We start from the raw sequence: 23,078 nt of genomic DNA on the forward strand, positions 1-23,078 counted from the left end.
AGTGACACAATATTACTGGTGGAGATTAGCAGAGAGTAGCATAAACTGAAAAGTGAGAACAGCTGTGGCAATAAGTGACAAATATTACTGGTGGAGAGTAGCAGAGCAGCATTAACTGAAAAGTGAGAACAGCTGTGGCAATAAGTGACAAATATTGCTGGTGATGAGTAGAGAGTAGCATTAACTGAAAAATGAGAACAGCTGTGGCAATAAGTGACAATATTACTGGTGGAGAGTAGAGAGCAGCATAAACCGAAAAGTGAGAACAGCTGTGGCAATAAGTGACACAATATTACTGGTGGAGAGTAGCGAGTAGCATTAACTGAAAAGTGAGAACAGCTGTGGCAATAAGTGACACAATATTGCTGGTGATGAGTAGAGAGTAGCATTAACTGAAAAATGAGAACAGCTGTGGCAATAAGTGACACAATATTACTGGTGGAGATTAGCAAGTAGCATAAACTGAAAAGTGAGAACAGCTGTGGCAATAAGTGACACAATATTACTGGTGGAGATTAGAGTAGCATTAACTGAAAAGTGAGAACAGCTGTGGCAATAAGTGACAATATTACTGGTGGAGAGTAGCAGAGCAGCATTAACCGAAAAGTGAGAACAGCTGTGGCAATAAGTGACAATATTACTGGTGATGAGTAGAGAGTAGCATTAACTGAAAAGTGAAAACAGCTGTGGCAATAAGTGACACAGTATTACTGGTGGAGATTAGAGAGTAGCATTAACTGAAGAGTGAGAACAGCTGTAGCAATAAGTGACAATATTACTGGTGGAGATTAGAGAGTAGCATTAACAGCTGTGGCAATAAGTGACAAGTGACAATATATTACTGGTGGAGATTAGCGAGTAGCATTAACTGAAAAGTGAGAACAGCTGTGGCAATAAGTGACAATATTACTGGTGGAGAGTAGCGAGTAGCATTAACTGAAAAGTGAGAACAGCTGTGGCAATAAGTGACACAATATTACTGGTGATGAGTAGAGAGTAGCATTAACTGAAGAGTGAGAACAGTTGTGGCAATAAGTGACACAATATTACTGGTGGAGAGTAGCGAGTAGCATTAACTGAAAAGTGAGAACAGCTGTGGCAATAAGTGACAATATTACTGGTGGAGAGTAGAGAGCAGCAGCATTAACTGAAAAGTGAGAACAGCTGTGGCAATAAGTGACAATATTACTGGTGGAGATTAGCAAGTAGCATTAACTGAAAAGTGAGAACAGCTGTGGCAATAAGTGACAATATTACTGGTGATGAGTAGAGAGTAGCATTAACTGAAGAGTGAGAACAGCTGTGGCAATAAGTGACACAATATTACTGGTGATGAGTAGAGAGTAGCATTAACTGAAGAGTGAGAACAGCTGTGGCAATAAGTGACAATATTACTGGTGATGAGTAGAGAGTAGCATTAACTGAAGAGTGAGAACAGCTGTGGCAATAAGTGACACAATATTACTGGTGGTGAGTAGAGAGTAGCATTAACTGAAAAGTGAGAACAGCTGTGGCAATAAGTGACACAATATTGCTGGTGATGAGTAGAGAGTAGCATTAACTGAAAAGTGAGAACAGCTGTGGCAATAAGTGACACAATATTACTGGTGGAGAGTAGCGAGTAGCATTAACTGAAAAGTGAGAACAGCTGTGGCAATAAGTGACACAATATTACTGGTGATGAGTAGAGAGTAGCATTAACTGAAAAGTGAGAACAGCTGTGGCAATAAGTGACACAATATTACTGGTGGAGATTAGCAAGTAGCATAAACTGAAAAGTGAGAACAGCTGTGGCAATAAGTGACACAATATTACTGGTGGAGATTAGCAAGTAGCATAAACTGAAAAGTGAGAACAGCTGTGGCAATAAGTGACACAATATTACTGGCGGAGATTAGCGAGTAGCATTAACTGAAAAGTGAGAACAGCTGTAGCAATAAGTGACAATATTACTGGTGGAGAGTAGCAAGTAGCATTAACTGAAAAGTGAGAACAGTTGTGGCAATAAGTGACAATATTACTGGTGATGAGTAGAGAGTAGCATTAACTGAAAAGTGAGAACAGCTGTGGCAATAAGTGACACAATATTACTGGTGGAGATTAGAGAGTAGCATTAACTGAAGAGTGAGAACAGCTGTGGCAATAAGTGACAATATTACTGGTGGAGATTAGAGAGCATTAGCATTAACAGCTGTGGCAATAAGTGACACAATATTACTGGTGAGAGTAGAGAGCAGCATTAACTGAAAAGTGAGAACAGCTGTGGCAATAAGTGACAATATTACTAGTGGAGATTAGCAAGTAGCATAAACTGAAAAGTGAGAACAGCTGTGGCAATAAGTGACACAATATTACTGGTGGAGATTAGCAAGTAGCATAAACTGAAAAGTGAGAACAGCTGTGGCAATAAGTGACACAATATTACTGGTGAGAGTAGAGAGTAGCATTAACTGAAAAGTGAGAACAGCTGTGGCAATAAGTGACAATATTACTGGTGGAGAGTAGCGAGCAGCATTAACTGAAAAGTGAGAACAGCTGTGGCAATAAGTGACACAATATTACTGGTGATGAGTAGAGAGCAGCATTAACCGAAAAGTGAGAACAGCTGTGGCAATAAGTGACAATATTACTGGTGGAGAGTAGAGAGTAGCATTAACTGAAAAGTGAGAACAGCTGTGGCAATAAGTGACACAATATTACTGGTGATGATTAGAGAGTAGCATTAACCGAAAAGTGAGAACAGCTGTGGCAATAAGTGACAATATTACTGGTGGAGAGTAGCGAGCAGCATTAACTGAAAAGTGAGAACAGCTGTGGCAATAAGTGACACAATATTACTGGCGGAGATTAGCGAGTAGCATTAACTGAAAAGTGAGAACAGCTGTGGCAATAAGTGACAATATTACTGGTGGAGAGTAGTGAGTAGCATTAACTGAAAAGTGAGAACAGTTGTGGCAATAAGTGACACAATATTACTGGTGGAGATTAGAGAGTAGCATTAACTGAAGAGTGAGAACAGCTGTAGCAATAAATGACAATATTACTGGTGATGAGTAGAGAGTAGCATTAACTGAAAAGGGAGAACAGTTGTGGCAATAAGTGACAATATTACTGGTGATGAGTAGAGAGTAGCATTAACTGAAGAGTGAGAACAGCTGTGGCAATAAGTGACAATATTACTAGTGGAGAGTAGCGAGTAGCATTAACTGAAAAGTGAGAACAGTTGTGGCAATAAGTGACAATATTACTGGTGGAGAGTAGCGAGTAGCATTAACTTAAAAGTGAGAACAGCTGAGGCAATAAGTGACAATATTGCTGGTGATGAGTAGAGAGTAGCATTAACTGAAAAGGGAGAACAGCTGTGGCAATAAGTGACAATATTACTGGTGATGAGTAGAGAGTAGCATTAACTGAAGAGTGAGAACAGCTGTGGCAATAAGTGACACAATATTACTGGTGATGAGTAGAGAGTAGCATTAACTGAAGAGTGAGAACAGCTGTGGCAATAAGTGACAATATTGTTGGTGATGAGTAGAGAGTAGCATTAACTGAAAAGTGAGAACAGCTGTGGCAATAAGTGACACAATATTACTGGTGGAGAGTAGCGAGTAGCATTAACTGAAAAGTGAGAACAGCTGTGGCAATAAGTGACACAATATTACTGGTGATGAGTAGAGAGTAGCATTAACTGAAAAGTGAGAACAGCTGTGGCAATAAGTGACACAATATTACTGGTGGAGATTAGCAAGCAGCATAAACCGAAAAGTGAGAACAGCTGTGGCAATAAGTGACACAATATTACTGGTGAGAGTAGAGAGTAGCATTAACTGAAAAGTGAGAACAGCTGTGGCAATAAGTGACACAATATTACTGGTGATGAGTAGAGAGTAGCATTAACTGAAAAGTGAGAACAGCTGTGGCAATAAGTGACACAATATTACTGGTGGAGATTAGTAAGTAGCATAAACTGAAAAGTGAGAACAGCTGAGGCAATAAGTGACAATATTGCTGGTGATGAGTAGAGAGTAGCATTAACTGAAAAGGGAGAACAGCTGTGGCAATAAGTGACAATATTACTGGTGATGAGTAGAGAGTAGCATTAACTGAAGAGTGAGAACAGCTGTGGCAATAAGTGACACAATATTACTGGTGATGAGTAGAGAGTAGCATTAACTGAAGAGTGAGAACAGCTGTGGCAATAAGTGACAATATTACTGGTGATGAGTAGAGAGTAGCATTAACTGAAGAGTGAGAACAGCTGAGGCAATAAGTGACAATATTGCTGGTGATGAGTAGAGAGTAGCATTAACTGAAAAGTGAGAACAGCTGTGGCAATAAGTGACACAATATTAGTGGTGGAGAGTAGCGAGTAGCATTAACTGAAAAGTGAGAACAGCTGTGGCAATAAGTGACACAATATTACTGGTGATGAGTAGAGTAGCATTAACTGAAAAGTGAGAACAGCTGTGGCAATAAGTGACACAATATTACTGGTGGAGATTAGCAAGTAGCATAAACTGAAAAGTGAGAACAGCTGTGGCAATAAGTGACACAATATTACTGGTGGAGAGTAGCGAGTAGCATTAACTGAAAAGTGAGAACAGTTGTGGCAATAAGTGACACAATATTACTGGTGGAGATTAGAGAGTAGCATTAACTGAAAAGTGAGAACAGTTGTGGCAATAAGTGACACAATATTACTGGTGGAGATTAGAGAGTAGCATTAACTGAAAAGTGAGAACAGCTGTGGCAATAAGTGACACAATATTACTGGTGGAGAGTAGCGAGTAGCATTAACTGAAAAGTGAGAACAGCTGTGGCAATAAGTGACACAATATTACTGGTGGAGATTAGAGAGTAGCATTAACTGAAAAGTGAGAACAGCTGTGGCAATAAGTGACACAATATTACTGGTGGAGAGTAGAGAGTAGCATTAACTGAAAAGTGAGAACAGCTGTGGCAATAAGTGACACAATATTACTGGTGGAGAGTAGCGAGTAGCATTAACTGAAAAGTGAGAACAGCTGTGGCAATAAGTGACACAATATTACTGGTGGAGATTAGAGAGTAGCATTAACTGAAAAGTGAGAACAGTTGTGGCAATAAGTGACACAATATTAGTGGTGGAGATTGAGAGAGCAGCATTAACTAAAAAGTGAGAACAGCTGTGGCAATAAGTGACACAGTATTACTGGTGGAGAGTAGAGAGTAGCATTAACTGAAAAGTGAGAACAGCTGTGGCAATAAGTGACACAATATTACTGGTGGAGAGAGCAGCATTAACTGAAAAGTGAGAACAGCTGTGGCAATAAGTGACACAATATTACTGGTGGAGAGTAGCATTAACTGAAAAGTGAGAACAGCTGTGGCAATAAGTGACACAATATTACTGGTGGAGAGTAGCATTAACTGAAAAGTGAGAACAGCTGTGGCAATAAGTGACACAATATTACTGGTGGAGAGTAGAGAGTAGCATTAACTGAAAAGTGAGAACAGCTGTGGCAATAAGTGACACAATATTACTGGTGGAGAGTAGAGAGTAGCATTAACTGAAAAGTGAGAACAGCTGTGGCAATAAGTGACACAATATTACTGGTGGAGATTAGAGAGTAGAATTAACTGAAAAGTGAGAACAGTTGTGGCAATAAGTGACAATATTACTGGTGGAGAGTAGCGAGTAGCATTAACTGAAAAGTGAGAACAGCTGTGGCAATAAGTGACACAATATTACTGGTGGAGATTAGAGAGTAGCATTAACTGAAAAGTGAGAACAGCTGTGGCAATAAGTGACACAATCTTACTGGTGGAGATTAGAGAGTAGCATTAACTGAAAAGTGAGAACAGCTGTGGCAATAAGTGACACAGTATTACTGGTGGAGAGTAGCGAGTAGCATTAACTGAAAAGTGAGAACAGCTGTGGCAATAAGTGACACAATATTACTGGTGGAGAGTAGCATTAACTGAAAAGTGAGAACAGCTGTGGCAATAAGTGACACAGTATTACTGGTGGAGAGTAGCGAGTAGCATTAACTGAAAAGTGAGAACAGCTGTGGCAATAAGTGACACAGTATTACTGGTGGAGAGTAGCGAGTAGCATTAACTGAAAAGTGATTACAGCTGTGGCAATAAGTGACAATATTACTGGTGGAAAGTAGCGAGTAGCATTAACTGAAAAGTGAGAACAGCTGTGGCAATAAGTGACACAATATTACTGGTGGAGAGTAGCGAGTAGCATTAACTGAAAAATGAGAACAGCTGTGGCAATAAGTGACACAATATTACTGGTGGAGAGTAGCGAGTAGCATTAACTGAAAAGGGAGAACAGCTGTGGCAATAAGTGACACAATATTACTGGTGGAGAGTAGAGAGTAGCATTAACTGAAAAGTGAGAACAGCTGTGGCAATAAGTGACACAATATTACTGGTGGAGAGTAGAGAGTAGCATTAACTGAAAAGGGAGAACAGCTGTGGTAATAAATGACACAATATATTACTGGTGGAGAGTAGAGAGTAGCATTAACTGAAAAGTGAGCAGCTTAACCGAACAATATTACTGGTGGAGAGTGAGAAGCAGCTGAAAAGTGAGAACAGTTGTGGCAATAAGTGACACAATATTACTGGTGGAGAGTAGCGAGTAGCATTAACTGAAAAGAGAGAACAGCTGTGGCAATAAGTGACACAATATTACTGGTGGAAAGTAGAGAGTAGCATTAACTGAAAAGTGAGAACAGCTGTGGCAATAAGTGACACAATATTTCTGGTGGAGAGTAGCGAGTAGCATTAACTGAAAAGGGAGAACAGCTGTGGCAATAAGTGACACAATATTACTGGTGGAGAGTAGTGACAGATATGTACATGTTCAAAAATGGCTTTAACTTGATGGGATATGTTGACTGGTGTGCTGAGCATGAACTATTGTTTGCAATGCTTAGTGAACACAAAGAAGATTGTGTTGAGTGGGCTACAACTATCAGAATCTCATGTTTCTTGTATCGTTTTTCCATGAAATCCTATTGGATACTGGTCTAACTATTTATTACAATGCCTCATCACTGTGCTTTTATGTTTATAGAAGTGACTACAGATTGTATCTGTGGATTTTTATGCACTGTTTTTGAGTGATGAATAATAGACAAAAGTTAGATTAACAGTGAGCGTTCACAAATGTTTTTAAGTTTAAACTTTAAACCAAAACAAAAAGTTCATTAAATAATCAAAACACAACACTAAAGTCATGGTAAATAATTGTTTTGTTTAAGAAAGACCTTCGCACTGAATTAGAAAAACAAGAACTTGCACATAATGGTACACAAAAACAACCACATGTAACAAAACACTTACCCACATGATCTTTAAACCACCTGGGTTGAAAGTTTAATGGAGGGCTTAAATTTAGAATATGAGGGTTGGAAGACTTCTTTAAGTAGGGTATGCAGTGCTTGGACCTATAGTAGAATAAAATTAAAGTAACTTAAGTAAACCATCTGAACTTTTCTACTGTTGAAACAACACAATTATAATTTCAAGTATTGCGTACCAGTCACAAACAGCTCAACGTGAGTTTGAGGTACTGGAAGACTGAGAAATTAGGAGCACTTTTACAAATCAATACTGTATTGAATGTTACAGCAACATAAACATCAAGACATAGTTTATGTTAACAAGGACACAATAATTTGATGTTACATGTATCAACTACCACTTCCGAATCTACATCAATTACTGTTAGTGGAAATTGTTCATGTATACATGTGATGTATAGACATGGTTTGCTTCATCATAATATATAATTCATCACATTTTGTTTTCATAACAAATAGACATAAAAAACAACTAAAGGCTAGTTTGTTTTGGATATCTGTGCTATTTGCACCAGCCATCTTTAACTTTGTACCATCAATTCCTGGGTTACTATAATCATATAGCATGACTTCACTCTTATAGCACATTTATCACCTCAAAATGTGAAGGAAAAAAACATTGTATTGTTTCCTTTTTTATGAATGGTACTCAAAAACCATGAACTCTCAGCATCCCAACCACTCCTAGTTCACATCAAAGTAGATTTTCTCAAAGGTTGTCTTGTTCCTTATAAAAATTTTGTATCCTTCAGGTTGTTAACTAAGTAAATTTTTTAGAGAAACTGTAACACATACCAGATCAAGTTCTGTAATATCTACTGTTTTGCAAAAGACAAACATCTTAATCTGAACATTTATTTTGACAGAAGAGATTTATCATTTTAGATCGTTTTTGGTCACAGAGTATATTTGCTCTTTTTTAAAGTACAAACATTTCAAATAAAAAATCTCATATGAATGGAGACAGATAATATATTATTATTACTGACCATCTTTGTCAATATTTACAAAACATGTTACAAAGTTCAAAGAACAGATTCACATTTCACTAGTTATATAAAACAACAACAACCTTTTCCCGTTTAAGCAAGTTCATGGTTCCATGAACATAGAGGTATGAACATATTTTATGATTTGGTAAACTATGTTAGTAGTGCTGGAAAGTTAGAAACTGGTTACACATTTTTATTCTTGTCCCTAAAGACTACATTGCTGACAGAATAACACACAGATGCTACTGTTAGCTGTACCACTTTGCCAACTAAAGCATCCCTCTATTGACAAATGAAAACATAAGTTGAATTAAGTAAAATTTTACTGAACAATGTTTAAAGAACTGATTGTCAGTTATTAATTACTAATATAAAATACCTGAACTCTCAGCATACCAGCTAAAAGGTTCCATTATTTTAATTATTTCTATAGCTACATCAATGTGTCAATGCGTTAACTGATTTTTCTGTTATTTTATTCAACTCCTGTTTTTCCTGTTTTTATTTGAATTATTCTCATCCTCTAAATTCTCCAGTTTGCTCCAATTCATGTTTATCTTCCTGTTGTTTATTCCCGTTTTCCAAATTTAGTTAAATTCTACTATTGTCCGAGTTACACTTTCTTCCCATGTTTGTGTTGAAAACCAAAAAAAAGAGTACTTAGCAGAATGCATCCACATATTGTTCATTTAGTAAGTGAGAATTAGAAAAATATAAGATACTTTTATATAGATTTTGAAACAAAGAATTAAGAGGCTTAAGGACAAAACACCAAATTTTAAAAATAATATCCAGATACACACCCTCAGTGTCAAGTTTCTTAGAGCTATGGTGGTTACATATTTTTATGTTATAAATTCAAAAAGAGATAGCTGTGTAAAAATTAGCATTTTTCTGTAGAATTTACAGGTTATGTTGCAAACAGGAAAAATATGAGAGAGAGATAAAAAATGTACAAAAATCTTGTTCATAACCTTCATGGTGAATTAGTGATGATTTTTACAAATGAAAATTTTCTTTTTGACGAGAGAACCACCAAAAATAAAAATATATCTAAATGGGTGTTAACACTTTTATTGATAAGGAGAGAACAACGTTTCAACCTTCCTAGGTTGTCTTCAGACCTTATCGATAAAAGTGTTAATACCCACACCACCCGTTCTGAAATACAAATAAATATATTTTTATGGTTGCAGTATTTTAACACGAACAAGGAACCACTTAAGATATTAATACATTAATGAGACAAAGCAGTGACAATATAACAAACGTACGCTACATATGTTCCTCTTGTGTTGATGTTGTGCATTAAATCATATTTTTTCATCGAAGTTTCAAGAGTGCCAGTCAGGTTTATGGCACTGGCATTATTGACAAGGATGTCAATTCCACCAAACTCTTTGACGGTATTTTCTACAGCACTCTTCACCTGCTCTTCATCTCTGATATCTACTACACAGGGTAAACATTTTCCTCCAGCTTCTTCAACTGTAAACAAATGGAAGTATTCTGATGACTTATCTGGTACAATATTGTAATATAAAGTACTTAACAAACAGAACAAAAGGTCAAAACTGTCTTACTACAAATTTCAAATGAGACGTTTTAGTAAATGAATAAAGGAAAAGTTCATTTGGATTTTAATGGAAGGCACTGGCATGTGTGTTCTCCTTTAAACATTGTTTAAAACAGTTGACTCAGTACATGTTCTAACAAGTAACACTGGCCCAACATAGCCAGGTGGTTAAGGCACTCGACTCTGAGGGTCGTGGGTTCAAATCTCCATTACACAAAACATGCTGGTCGATCCCACTATTGGTTGGTAAAAGAGTAGCCCAAGAGTTAGCAGTGGGTGGCGATGACTAGCCGCCTTTCCTTTAGTCTTACACTGCTAAATAAGGGACAGCTGGTACAGATAGACCTCTTGTAGCTTTGTGCAAAGTACAAACCAAACAAGTAACATTTTTGATTGTCATTCACAAAAAGTCTTTTTTTTTTAAAGTCTTGTGAACTAACCTGAAGATGAGATTTAACTTTGACATATAATGTTCTTCAGTTATCAGAAAAAACGTAGTACAAACATCAACAAAGATTTGTGAAATGTACGGTGGTGATGCAGTGTATTGTTGAGAAGTGGTTTAAAAATGTTTGTAATGGTGAATTCAGCTTAGATGATGAAGAACAGTAAGAAAGGCCCATGACTGAAAATAATCCATGTTACATGGCACGAGATATTGCTGACATCATGAAAATTTCTTATAAAGCATTTGCATTACATTTAAATAAGTTAGGTACGGTGAACAAATATAATGTTTGGACACCACACACACTGATCGAAAAAAATTTACTAAATAGAATTTTGGCCTGTAACTTGTCACTAAATCAGCGAGACTGATCCTTTCTTTAAAGAGATTAGTAAGAGGTGATGTAAAGTGAACCGTTTATAACAATGTTCAGTTAAAAAGACATTGGACAAGAAGAGGTGAAACACTATCAACCACTGCCAAAACAGTGACATTATTTATGTGGTGGGATTTAAATGGTGTTTTCTATTACGAGTTTTGGTCAGACAATTTGACTATTAATGCCAATGAACACTCTTAACAAACTGACCAGTTCAGGGCAGCATTGGAATAAAAACATCCTTCACTAGTCTGCAGATAGACCATAGTTTCCATCACGACAAAGACTACGAGAATCTTTGCACTTCGTTAGGGACATCCTTATTCATCTGCTACATTTGCCAGACCTACAGCCCTCTGATTACCATCTGTTCCAGTCTCTTCAAAACCCTCTTGTTGATAAAACATTAAAAAATTGGAAGTCAAAATGCATGCATCAAAAATTCCTCAGTGGAAGTTGATCAACAGAAGTCAAAATGTCATTCAACAAAATAGTGATCACATTATTTTTCAAAAGTTTGTAAAAAAAACATTGATGTGGGTTTTTTTGTTCACAAAACCCAATATAATATTAATTAATTAATTAATTACACCTACTCTTTTTCTTTAAAATAAAATATTTAAGAATACAAAAAGAGCAAGAAAAGATAAACTTATTGTGATGTTTTAAGCCCTGAAAACTTGTTATAGCAAAATACATGGAATTTGAATTAGATTGTTAGGAGCATTTGTTTGTTTCACAGTAGATCTGGACTCTCGGTAGTAATTTTTTTTTAATTGACTAATCAACGGGTCCATTAACTGACTACATTCGTTTAATCAATCAGTATAGTGTTCAAACCATGATATGCATTTCAGCCCCACCCTCAATTATGAACAAAAAAAGAAAGGTTGGTGCTTCCAGCCCATTGTCTAAATAGTAGTTCAAAATTAGTGAGAGTGACAGAGATTTTGTAGCTTTGCATTGAAAAGTATGGCAAGTACTTCAGTTCAGAGGTGAGAAGAGAACTTAAGTAGGAAAAACCAACAAATTAATAAAGCTAAAATTATATTTAGGAAACTGTAGTGGGCCAAGTACAATTCGCCCATTACGTATATTTGTACTTAACAATGACACTATTCCATTTAGTTCGATACTTGGAATAATCAAACATGAGAATAAATAGAAATAGTAATTTTGTTCAGTTGTTTTCATTACAATTAATTAATCTAACTTTGAATAATTAATTACTGTAGTCAAACACAATGCCCATCAAAAACACTAATTTTAAATGGTTGATTTTCATGTTAATAGGTAATTAATTATATTTAATAAATTACTCAGTTCTATTTGATATTTAATTATTTTATAATGTGACCTACACTCTGACAAACTCTGAAGACAAAAGTTTGTTTTACATCACCATTTCCAAGTGTTCAAGTCTAGATTAAAATAAAAATTCTTCCATTTTTTAGCAACCACAAAAACATGTATAAAGTAACATAAGCCAAAATTTACAGTCAGGTCTGGTCAGTTAGAAGCATCTGTTAATCAATTAATTATCAGGGTCCTTAATAAGTTACTTTAATTGCTTATTATTAAATGAAACTAGGATGGTTGAAATAAAATAGTAATAACCAGAAATACTAATTTAAATTAGTTGATTATTTTAGTAAGTCATAACACTTGTAAATTAAGTTGAACAATGTAAAGTATTTGAAAATAGGAGGAAAAGTCATAATAGCAATATGTGAATCACTTGGAATAACTAAAAACAGTGATAATAAAAACATTAATTTTTGTTATTTTCACGAATTAACTGATATAATTATATTTCAGTTAATCAGTGTTTAAAGCTAAAAGAAGTTTGATTTGTTTTGAATTTCACGTAAAGCTACACGAGGGCTATCTGCACGATCCATCCATAATTTAGCAGGGTAAGACTAGAGGGAAGGCAGTTAGTCATCACCACCCACTGCCAACTCTTGGGCTACTCTTTTACCAGTGAATAGTGAGATTGATCATCTCATTATAATGCCCCCATGGCTGAAAGAACGAGCACATTTGGTGTGATGGGGATTTGAACCCATGACCTTCAGATTACGAGTCGAGTGCCTTAACCACCTGCCCATGCTGGGCCTAAAGCTAAAGAGTTAATTGAGTTAATCTCCAAGAAGACAAGTTGGTACACATCCATGAAACTACTCTACCTTCCTTTGCTGCACTGTAAATGGTTCCTGGAAGTTTCGAATGAGGTTCAGCTGTTTTTGCTGCGATTGTGATGTTTGCTCCATCTTTTGCTGCTTTCAAGGCTATAGCTTTACCAATTCCCCTGCTAGCTCCCGTGATGAATAACGTTTGACCTGCTAGTTTACTGTAAAGTACAGTCATATTTACATTTCAAGCAGTTTCATAACTTCACTGAAACTTATTACATTAACACTGAAATTTCTGATTCAAGTCATTTCTATTCATTCCATTGCAATCCTTGTTCAAACTAAAATTCAAAGTTAAGAACATTTACACATACACAAAAGCTAGTATTAATATATGTATGACTAGAAATGTTCAGGGAAAATCTGAGTAAGACTAAAGCTGCAGAAAAACTGTTCTATTCAGAATATCACTTTCTTAGCATCATCTGAGAATTACTGCTTTCTATACAAGGAAAACAACTATTTCATTTCAAAGGAAATAAATACATGATAAAAATAATATACAATATAAGGTAACCTCTCTTATTTGTTGGAGAATATAACAATTTTATCATGATTTCCAAAATAATGATCTTCGGCATATTGTTTGTTTAGAATTAAGCACAAAGCAACACAATGGGCTACCTGTGCTCTGCCCATCTTAGGTACTGAAACCAGGTTTCTAGAGGGTTGAGTTCACAGACATAGTGCCGTGCCACTGAAGGGTTTGTGCATATTGTTTTAAACTTATAAAAAAAATGTAAAAATATTATCATAAGTTTAAGGAAGAAGAGAACAGAAACTCCATAATGAAATTAAGATTAACACACACACACATACAGGTATAATTTCATATATATATATAAATGTAACCCTAAGACATCATCATTGGCAAAAGATATTCTTAATTACCAGTATTTTCAACTGTCAACAACTACAAATAAATGTCTTACTGATATCATGAATAATGTTTATTTCAAAAAAGATTAAAAAATAGGTACTGATGGAAGCACATCCAATGGACAATAACAGTTTATTTGGTATATCCAGACTTATCATTTTCTAATACTAACCTTCTACAAGCTACATATAGAAACATTTCTAATATCCAACCCCTCGCTTTAAATCCTTCCTTGTTGTATCTAATGCCATATATAAAATAACACTATTCTATAGCCTTATGTTCCTTTTAGAAAAAAGGCCACTGCCTTACAAACAGGGGGTAAGTTTTACATATCTTAAACTTGTCTCACTGCCTGCAACTGTATTTATAAACTTAAAATCTCAACAAATTTAAAAACACCAATCGTGTTCTCCCTTGAGCACTTTCTTCTCTTGAGTTACTAGAAATTGAGGTTTCCGCTTCCCACGATAATTTCTCCAGTTATTGATTTTATATCAAACTAAGGTCTGAAGTTTTATAAACCAAACTAGAGAGCTGATGTGAACTTTACACTGATATTAACTTAAATACAACCTTTTTGTACCATATCAAGTTTAAATAAGTGTTGAAATTTGTTGATTAATTTGGAAAATGTGCAAATATATACTGAAAATACTTATTGATAGTTATTAATTTTTATTTCAAATTTTATGTTAGGAAAAATAAACTAGAATGGAAAATATGTAATATTCCTATTGAGAAATGGCTAGTTTTGAATTACAACTATTAATATATGGCAAAAAACAAAACAAAAATACATTTACCATTCTTTTATCTATGCCTAAAAAAATATTATAAATATATCTTTTCTTGCTAGCACACAAATATTTTAAGTTCCTGAAAACACCTTCATTCACAAAAGTATACAAACTTGTCTTGAAAATCTCCAAAGTACCAAAACTAGCATTTTAACTTTATCTCAACACACAAGTTTCTTTCAAAAAACTGTAATACCTTTTTTAATCCATATGAAATAGTTTATTAAAAAAAAACAGTGTTAATTTTATATTCACAACAATGTATACACAAACACCTACAACGTTTATACATGTAGAAATGTCCACATTTAAAAATTGTTAGGTGAGAGTTTCATAAAATTTACTGAAGTTTATAACATGGATATTTTCATCACAATTTCTGACAATCTTAAAAAAGTGAGTTTAAATGACTGAAGTTTTATGTAGCTGCTCTATTTATAGAGCTTTAAAGTCTTTGAATTACATAGATTCTCGTATATCCAGTATGAATCTAAATGTTAGGAAATGACAAATAATGTACTTAAAGATGCAGAAACTAGCAAAAACTTCTCTACTGTGATTACTGAGAAAATCATTAAAATAAAAGTCTGGCTGAATGTGTAAAGATAGAATTACAAAATATGTCCACAGAAATGTAATATCTGATCAATGGGATAACATGGGGCTATTTGACCCATCTAAGGCATTCCACTTTCAACTACTATTCTATTTCAAAATACATAATGGGATCCAGAAAAGTAGAAAATACTGAAAGTAACCATCCAATCTGCTTCTAAGCTCCTATAGTTTTCTACCACATTCTGGAATGGTTTATCAAATACATTACAAAAGTAAATGTTTGGACTGCAGTTTGTCCCAGTATGCCCTGTAGCATTGCTGCTTACAAATTAAAAACAGAACAAAACCTGGACTTATGGATTCCAACTTTCAAAACACTAATTACACATATTCTCATCCATATTTTCCCTAGCAGAAACAGCATATCTCACACTATCATGACATGATAAAACTTGCAGACCTGGAAACATCTCTGTTAAAACATATTCTCTATCATCATCACCTCCATATTTACACGTACTAAACACAACCTCCACCTGTTAATTTAAGTCAATTATGGTAATCCAAAAATATTCCACAGATGCTATAAAGGTAAAAAAGGTGCACAAAAATTAATACAATTCTTTAAGTAAGCTATGCACATTTTTTTTGCCAATTTCTGCTCGAGGTTCTCCAGCAAGGCTATAAGAACAATAAATTTCATTATAATAAATATGCATAAATGTACTGAAAATTAAAAAGCATCTACATGTATTAAACCAGCTCTCCAAACTGTTCAAATCTTTATACAAAGTGTAAACATCTTTACTACAATTTGAAATACCCATTTAATACAAGTTGAACCCATCTACATGTATTAAACCAGCTCTCCAAACTGTTCAAATCTTTATACAAAGTGTAAACATCTTTACTACAATTTGAAATACCCATTTAATATATACAAGTTGAGCCCATCTACATGTATTAAACCAGCTCTCCAAACTGTTCAAATCTTTATACAAAGTGTAAACATCTTTACTACAATTTGAAATACCCATTTAATATATACAAGTTGAACCCATCTACATGTATTAAACCAGCTCTCCAAACTGTTCAAATCTTTATACAAAATGTAAACATCTTTACTACAATTTGAAATACCCATTTAATATATACAAGTTGAACCCATCTACATGTATTAAACCAGCTCTCCAAACTGTTCAAATCTTTATGCAAAGTGTAAACATCTTTACTATAATTTGAAATACCCATTTAATATATACAAGTTGAACCCATCTACATGTATTAAACCAGCTCTCCAAACTGTTCAAATCTTTATGCAAAGTGTAAACATCTTTACTACAATTTGAAATACCCATTTAATACAAGTTGAACCCATCTACATGTATTAAACCAGCTCTCCAAACTGTTCAAATATTTATACAAAGTGTAAACATCTTTACTACAATTTGAAATACCCATTTAATATATACAAGTTGAGCCCATCTACATGTATTAAACCAGCTCTCCAAACTGTTCAAATCTACTGGCTACTCCTTTACAAATACCATCACTGAAAATGAGAAATTAAAGAACCAGGAGCACATCTGATGTCCACCCCCCTCATAATATTAATCCATTGGAATTAAATCCCTTTTAGGAACTTGTTAGCTCTCATAAATTTCATTTCTTACACATTCACCCTTTGCAGTGAAAATCCCATGTAATCAGGTAAATTCTAAAAATATTAGTTTTCCATTTCTGACAATTATGAATTTCCATACTTGAACTCTTCAAAAAAGCAAAGACAAAAACAATAATGAAACACAACAATGACAGGCTGCTACAATGAAACACAACGACAGGCTGTTACAATTACAATAAACTACAATAAGACTGCTACAATGAGCTACAACATGACTTGTAATTCACAAATTATTATAGTCTGTCTCATGCATGTGTCTACTTTCACATATATTATACACGTAAAAACATTTCTTGATAAACAATTTTTAGCAGCATGAATATGCAAAAAACTAAGAATGGTATTATTTCTGGGCTGAGAAACTTAGTAATGACTAATAATCAGTGAACAAAGTTATTAAGGGTAACAAGATTGAACTTTTAAAATCTGACAAGTTAGGAGAAATGTTTTAAACATTCTATAACTATTTGAAAATGTTCGACATACTCACTGAGGTAACAATGTCATTACAAGGACATCAAATTAGTTGTCATAATGAAATTATGTTTACAATGAAACCAAAGTGAAATGAACCTATCAGTAATGTACCAGATAAAAGACAAATGAAAACTGAGGAGGTATGGAGGAATGTCCCTATTAAACTATTTACAAATGATGGAAAAGTTAGTGTAATGGGAGCAAAGTTATGATAGAAAATAACAACACACAAACACAGTTAATCTAAATAAGCAGTGAAACTGGACTTTTAGAGTGCTTGTGGTAAACACTAGGATTCATTACCATCCTTAGTTTATTTCTTACTTACCTTAATAATAGTGTAACCATAAAATCAGTAAAGTTCATTGTTTAACTAAATTCTTAGGTATTTCTAGCTGTATTGAGGATTTTCAAATACTACAGAATAACTTCAATAAACTGGTAAGTTTGGCAAATAATTGTTAATTATAGAAAATGCATCTAGGTAGTCATAACTTGGATTGCATATTTTGTGAGAAACAACTGAACTATGTGACTGAAGAAAAGGATACAGAAAAAACGGTGGATAAAATAACACAAGTTATCGAAGCAGTTCTTGATGACAAGAAACCCACTTGAAATGAAAATGTATTTCAGAATGGCTGTTGTGTGTATTAACACTTTTATTGATTAGCAGAGAACAACGTTTCAACCATACCAGCCGTTCTGAGATACATTTTCATTGAAGCAGTACTCCATTTGTTGGTGGTAGTATAGACAACAAAACTTCAGGGTGTATTTAGAGAAAAGAGTTTATTATTCTTTGTACAAGTCACTAGTTAGGCCTCACTTGAAATACTGTGTACAGAGATTTGGTTTCTATATCTAAGGAAGGATACTGAGTTAATAGAAAGGATTCAACAGAGAGCTACTAGAAGTAAAAAGAGTTATCTTACAGAGAGAGATTTAGATCTTTTAAATAACTTATTTTATCTTGAAAAAAGAAGGATAAAAACTGAAGGGTCATTCCATGTCAAATCATCCAGATTTTGGAAAATTTCCAGGTGACCCCCTCAGAATGCCTTGAAAAAATTCACATGTGCTCATCTACCCATATAATGAAAAACTGGAAAAGATTAGATCAATATCTCTAATAGTTTCTGATTTACAGCCTGTAAAATTCAATAAATTTTGTTTTATTTTTGGCAAATTCATTTCCAGGCAACTTTGGCTGCTTAAAGCTGCAAGAGTAATGGTGGTAGAAGGCTGAAATTTGCTACACTGACTGAATTAATCTCACAGAATTCAAAAATGGTCTCAAATCAAGTTTATCTCTCTTAAGATTTACATAGTGAGGCTGTAAAATCACCTGATAACCCAAAATCATAAAAAACATTGATTTATGTAATAAGCCATAGCTCTTAGACTTAATATGATACAAAGCTTTTTCAAATTTCCTATAACATATCAGTTGATAAATCAGCAATTTTTGTTATTAAGTCTGTTAGATCTCCTGTAAAAAAATTTAGTTGCATGGAACTTTTTATGATTTAGCTAAAAATAGCCCTATTTCAGGCCACAGTTTGACCATGTCACCAGTTATTCAGCCTTTTCAGATTTTTACCATATATTCTTACATCTCTGAATATGATCTACAAAACAAATCAGGATGGTGTTCAACCTACTTTTTGAGTTATAATATTTTAAAGTATCCTCTGACCATACGTTGTTTACCTGACAAAAAAACACTTCAATTCGGTGTGTTACTGTGTGCAAATATATCCATACAATTGTGAAATAATTGATGAATCCCATTGAAATATTCTAATTGGTCTTTACCATATATTCTTACATCTCTGAACATGATCTTAAAAAAAATCAAGGTTGTGTTGAATAATAAATTATCAAATTTTAAGTGTCTCTGATATGCACCATTGGGCAAAGAACCACATTCAGGGCATTCAGTTCTTTCTTGTCAATCAGGAATCAGTCCTGCAGAACTGTGTAAAGTTTGATCTACTTGAGTACTATGAAAAACACAAAACTGTGACAGGTATTAGGTCACATCATAGCTTTATTCTACCAACAAATTCTATATGAGAAGGTTATCAGATGATGATGTGTACACAGTTGTAACTGTTGGTAGTAGCAGTGAAAGTGATGCTGCAGCAGCTCAAATAGAGTCTAATGATAACAATGACAATTATCAGCCACGGAAATATGTGGCATGCATATACGATCATGAATAGTATGTGGGAAACATAAAAGATAGATCAGATGAACATTCTGATGTGGTGGTGTCATTTATGAATAAATCAAGAAATGAACTGTTCTCATGGCCTGCAAGGTCACGTAAAGATGAAAGCTGGATTTCTTTCCAACATATTCTTTGTCTGATAAGTTCACCTACCGTGCAAGGCAGTAGTGCTCGCCACAATGTTCTAAATCAAAGTGATCTCAACATGATCATACACGAATTTCAGAAACTTATTCAAGCTGTCTGAACAAAGCAATGTTTATTTGATGTTGTTAAGGCTAATTTATCGCCAAAGCAGTTTTTGAACCATTTCATTGTCACGATTATTGCAGTTTGGTGTGACTATAATCTTTCTCGGTTATCCCCTATTGTAGTACTGTGCTTTTGTGTCTGCATAACTAATGCATACACAATATATTTGCATTGCCATGTGATCTAACTAGTTATGCCAATAAACTTGTTCAGAAATGAATTAATTCTTTCATGTTTCTTACAACTTCCTAATTTAACATTGTGAAAAGCTTGTTAGAATATTTCAGTGGGATTCATAAAATTCTGACAAGTATGTTTCAAAATTGTATGGATATATTTGCACACTAACACACCTGAACTGAATTTTGTTTTAAATAAATGTATGGTTAGAGAATACTTTAAAATATTATAACTCAAAAAGTAGATTGAACACCATCCTGATTTTTATTGTAGATCATATTCAGAGATGTAAGAATATATGGTAAAAATCTGAAAAGACTGAACAACTGGTGACATGGTCAAATTTGTGCCTGAAGTAGGACTATTTTTAGCTAAATCATTAAAAGTTGCATGCAGATACATTTTTTTACAGTAGATCTAACAGACTTTTAATTATAACAATTACTGATTTATCAACTGATATGTTATAGGAAATTTGAAAACAAAATTCAGCTTTGTATCGTATTGAGTTTTAGAGATATGGCTTATTAAATAAACCAATGTTTTTTTAAGATTTTGGGTTTTCAGGTGATTTTACAGCATCACTATGAAATTCCTAAAAGAGAAAAACTTGGTTTGAGACCATTTTTGAATTCTGTGAGATTAATTCAGTCAGTGTAGCAAATTTCAGCCTTCTACCACCATTACTCTTATAGCTTTAAGCAGCCAAAGTTGCCCGAAAATTAATTTGCCAATATTAACAAGAAATTAATTAAATTTTACAGGGCTGTAAATCAGAAACTATTAGAGATATTGATATAATCTTTGGCAATTTATCATTATATGGGTAGATAAGAACATGTCAATTTTTTCAAGGCATTCTGAGGGGGTCACCTGCAGCCCCCTAGATGATTTGACATGGAATGACCCTGAACTTACTGAGATTTATAGGATCATTCAGTAGATCAACAGAATGAAGGCCTCCAAGTTCACTGTGTTCCACACTAAAGGTTATAGTTTGAGAAGAACACAAGATGGTGATTTGGAAAAATCAGACTAGACTCTATTTTGATCATTTTAATTTTTAATTGGGTGATAAACTTACAGAATTATTTTCTGTTGTCAATAATAGAGATTAACACTTTATACGAGTTCATGAAGGTATTCAATAATTTCCTGAAAATAAAGGTTGAGGCAAGGGTGTGAAAAGGAAGACATCCTTGAAGGATTAAATTGTCAAGTGCTATTGATATGTTAAGTTGGATAATTAGTTGGTAAGTTGTCTTTAATTATAGTAAATACAAGTTAAATGTATTTGGGTTACCAAAATTTGAATCAAACTTTAACTCATTTATTGTGGCTGGAACAACAGATTTCCTAATGCACAAGGAAATTACATCCTAGAACAGAAAGAGTTAATACAGATGGGATGTATATTATAGACATAGTGACTACAACTCAAGAGGTATTTCACTCTTCAAAAAATTCACTGACTTTGATCTCCTTATCTAAAACAGAATATTGTTTCATTGAAAAGTAGTTCAGAGGAAGACCACAAGGTTAATTCCAGAAGTAAAATGCTAATATAGAAGAAATATCTTTTATTAAAAAAAAAAAAGAGGTTAAAATATATTGGCATAATTGAGAGTCATTCTGGTACTCACTGAGATTAATAGGTTATCTTTTCTAACTTTAAACACATTCTGTGGATAAGCAGAATAAAGACTTTTGATTTCTTTGTACTACATTTTTGAAACCAATATGATGACAAAAAACAAATTAAAAATTTGAAACAACAACAAAAAAAGACAGGTTAGGATTGAGTTCCAACAGCAGTGAAGGATGAATCTTTACAACAGTTTAAGAGCGAGAATGGATATTTCTTGAAGATGTAAATATCAATTTCAGTTTGTTTCTTCACGGCTATACTTACACACCCACCTTCATGAAAAAGTAAACAGACTATCCCAAGATGATATCTGTTATGCACTACTAGTCAATCTACAAGGCCTTCGGAATTTTAATTAAAACTATTTAATTGTTAACCTTACTGTTTGATAACTTAGTGAGCTTCAGAATGTCGTTTCTTCTGTGCCTCTGATGATCTTAAACTAATGAAAGCTATTACAGCACAACAAACCGAAATGTACTTAATCACTTAACGTTTCAAATATATTGGTACATATATTATTATCACTACAACTTGATCAAATGAATGTCGCTGAAAAATCTTTCTGAAGATTGCCTAGCTTACAAAGACTAAATCGAGTCCTTAACCTCATATTATATTACAGATCAAAATGATTACGATTCCGCTCAACTTACTTTTCACACTAACTTTTGTTACAACTATGAATATACATATAACTTTTCTATAAACTTAACACTTGATTAAATTACAATTAAAATTTAAAAAGTACGCTAACTAAGTAATAGCACTAATAATGTTATAACTTACCCAGTATTCAACATTATTGTCAATTTAACGATTAAATTGCAAAAATTGAAATAAAACTTATTAATTTCGCAGAAGGACTTGAAGTCTGATTTCTTTTATCTCACCTTCCACCCCTAAGTAACACGCTATCCACCAATGGTTAGTATGAATTCTCGAGACAGTTCAAACTCCACTTAGAGTTTACTTCCACCTAATACAATTAAAAGTGCCATCTTAAAATAGTTCTATAAATGCAAATAAAAGAAAAGTTATTCCCAACAACATTTTAATTTGCTTTTTCACTGTAAACAGAAAGGAACACTTAATAGTTGAGGCTAAAATTCCAAACCTTTGAAAAGTATAGGTTATTCACTTTTTTTTAATGGGCTGCTTGCGTAGAAAATAATTTGTATTGAATTTCGCGCAAAGTGTAAGGCTAAATGGAAGGCAACTAGTCATCATCACCCATTGCCAACTCTTTTATCAACAAATAGTGGGATTGATCGTTAATTATAATGCCCCAACTGTTGAAAGAGTGAGCACGTTTGGTGTGACAGGTTTTGAACCTGCGTCTTTCAGATTACCTGTCGTACGTCCTAACTATCTAGCCATGCCGGGCTGATTCGAAATAAATTATTGTGTTC

General features: G+C 34.0%; 1 protein-coding gene across 1 annotated transcript in view; it reads right to left on the bottom strand.

Annotated features, from left to right (window-relative positions):
• The window catches only part of Hsdl2 (Hydroxysteroid dehydrogenase like 2), a 54,627-nt gene extending 31,985 nt beyond the window's left edge, over nucleotides 1-22,642 (bottom strand). The window contains exons 1-4 of the mRNA XM_076497078.1: nucleotides 22,456-22,642; nucleotides 12,946-13,109; nucleotides 9,628-9,841; nucleotides 7,342-7,445 (exon numbers count right to left, since the gene is read on the bottom strand). Of these exons, the coding sequence (XP_076353193.1) occupies nucleotides 7,342-7,445; nucleotides 9,628-9,841; nucleotides 12,946-13,109; nucleotides 22,456-22,469 (496 nt within the window). The 5' untranslated portion in view covers nucleotides 22,470-22,642. The remainder of the gene's footprint in view (nucleotides 1-7,341; nucleotides 7,446-9,627; nucleotides 9,842-12,945; nucleotides 13,110-22,455) is intronic.
• Between the last annotated feature and the right edge of the window lie 436 nt (nucleotides 22,643-23,078).

This window comes from Tachypleus tridentatus, chromosome 4 (genome assembly GCF_004210375.1).
Source record: "Tachypleus tridentatus isolate NWPU-2018 chromosome 4, ASM421037v1, whole genome shotgun sequence".
NCBI classification, from domain to species: Eukaryota; Metazoa; Arthropoda; class Merostomata; order Xiphosura; family Limulidae; genus Tachypleus; species Tachypleus tridentatus.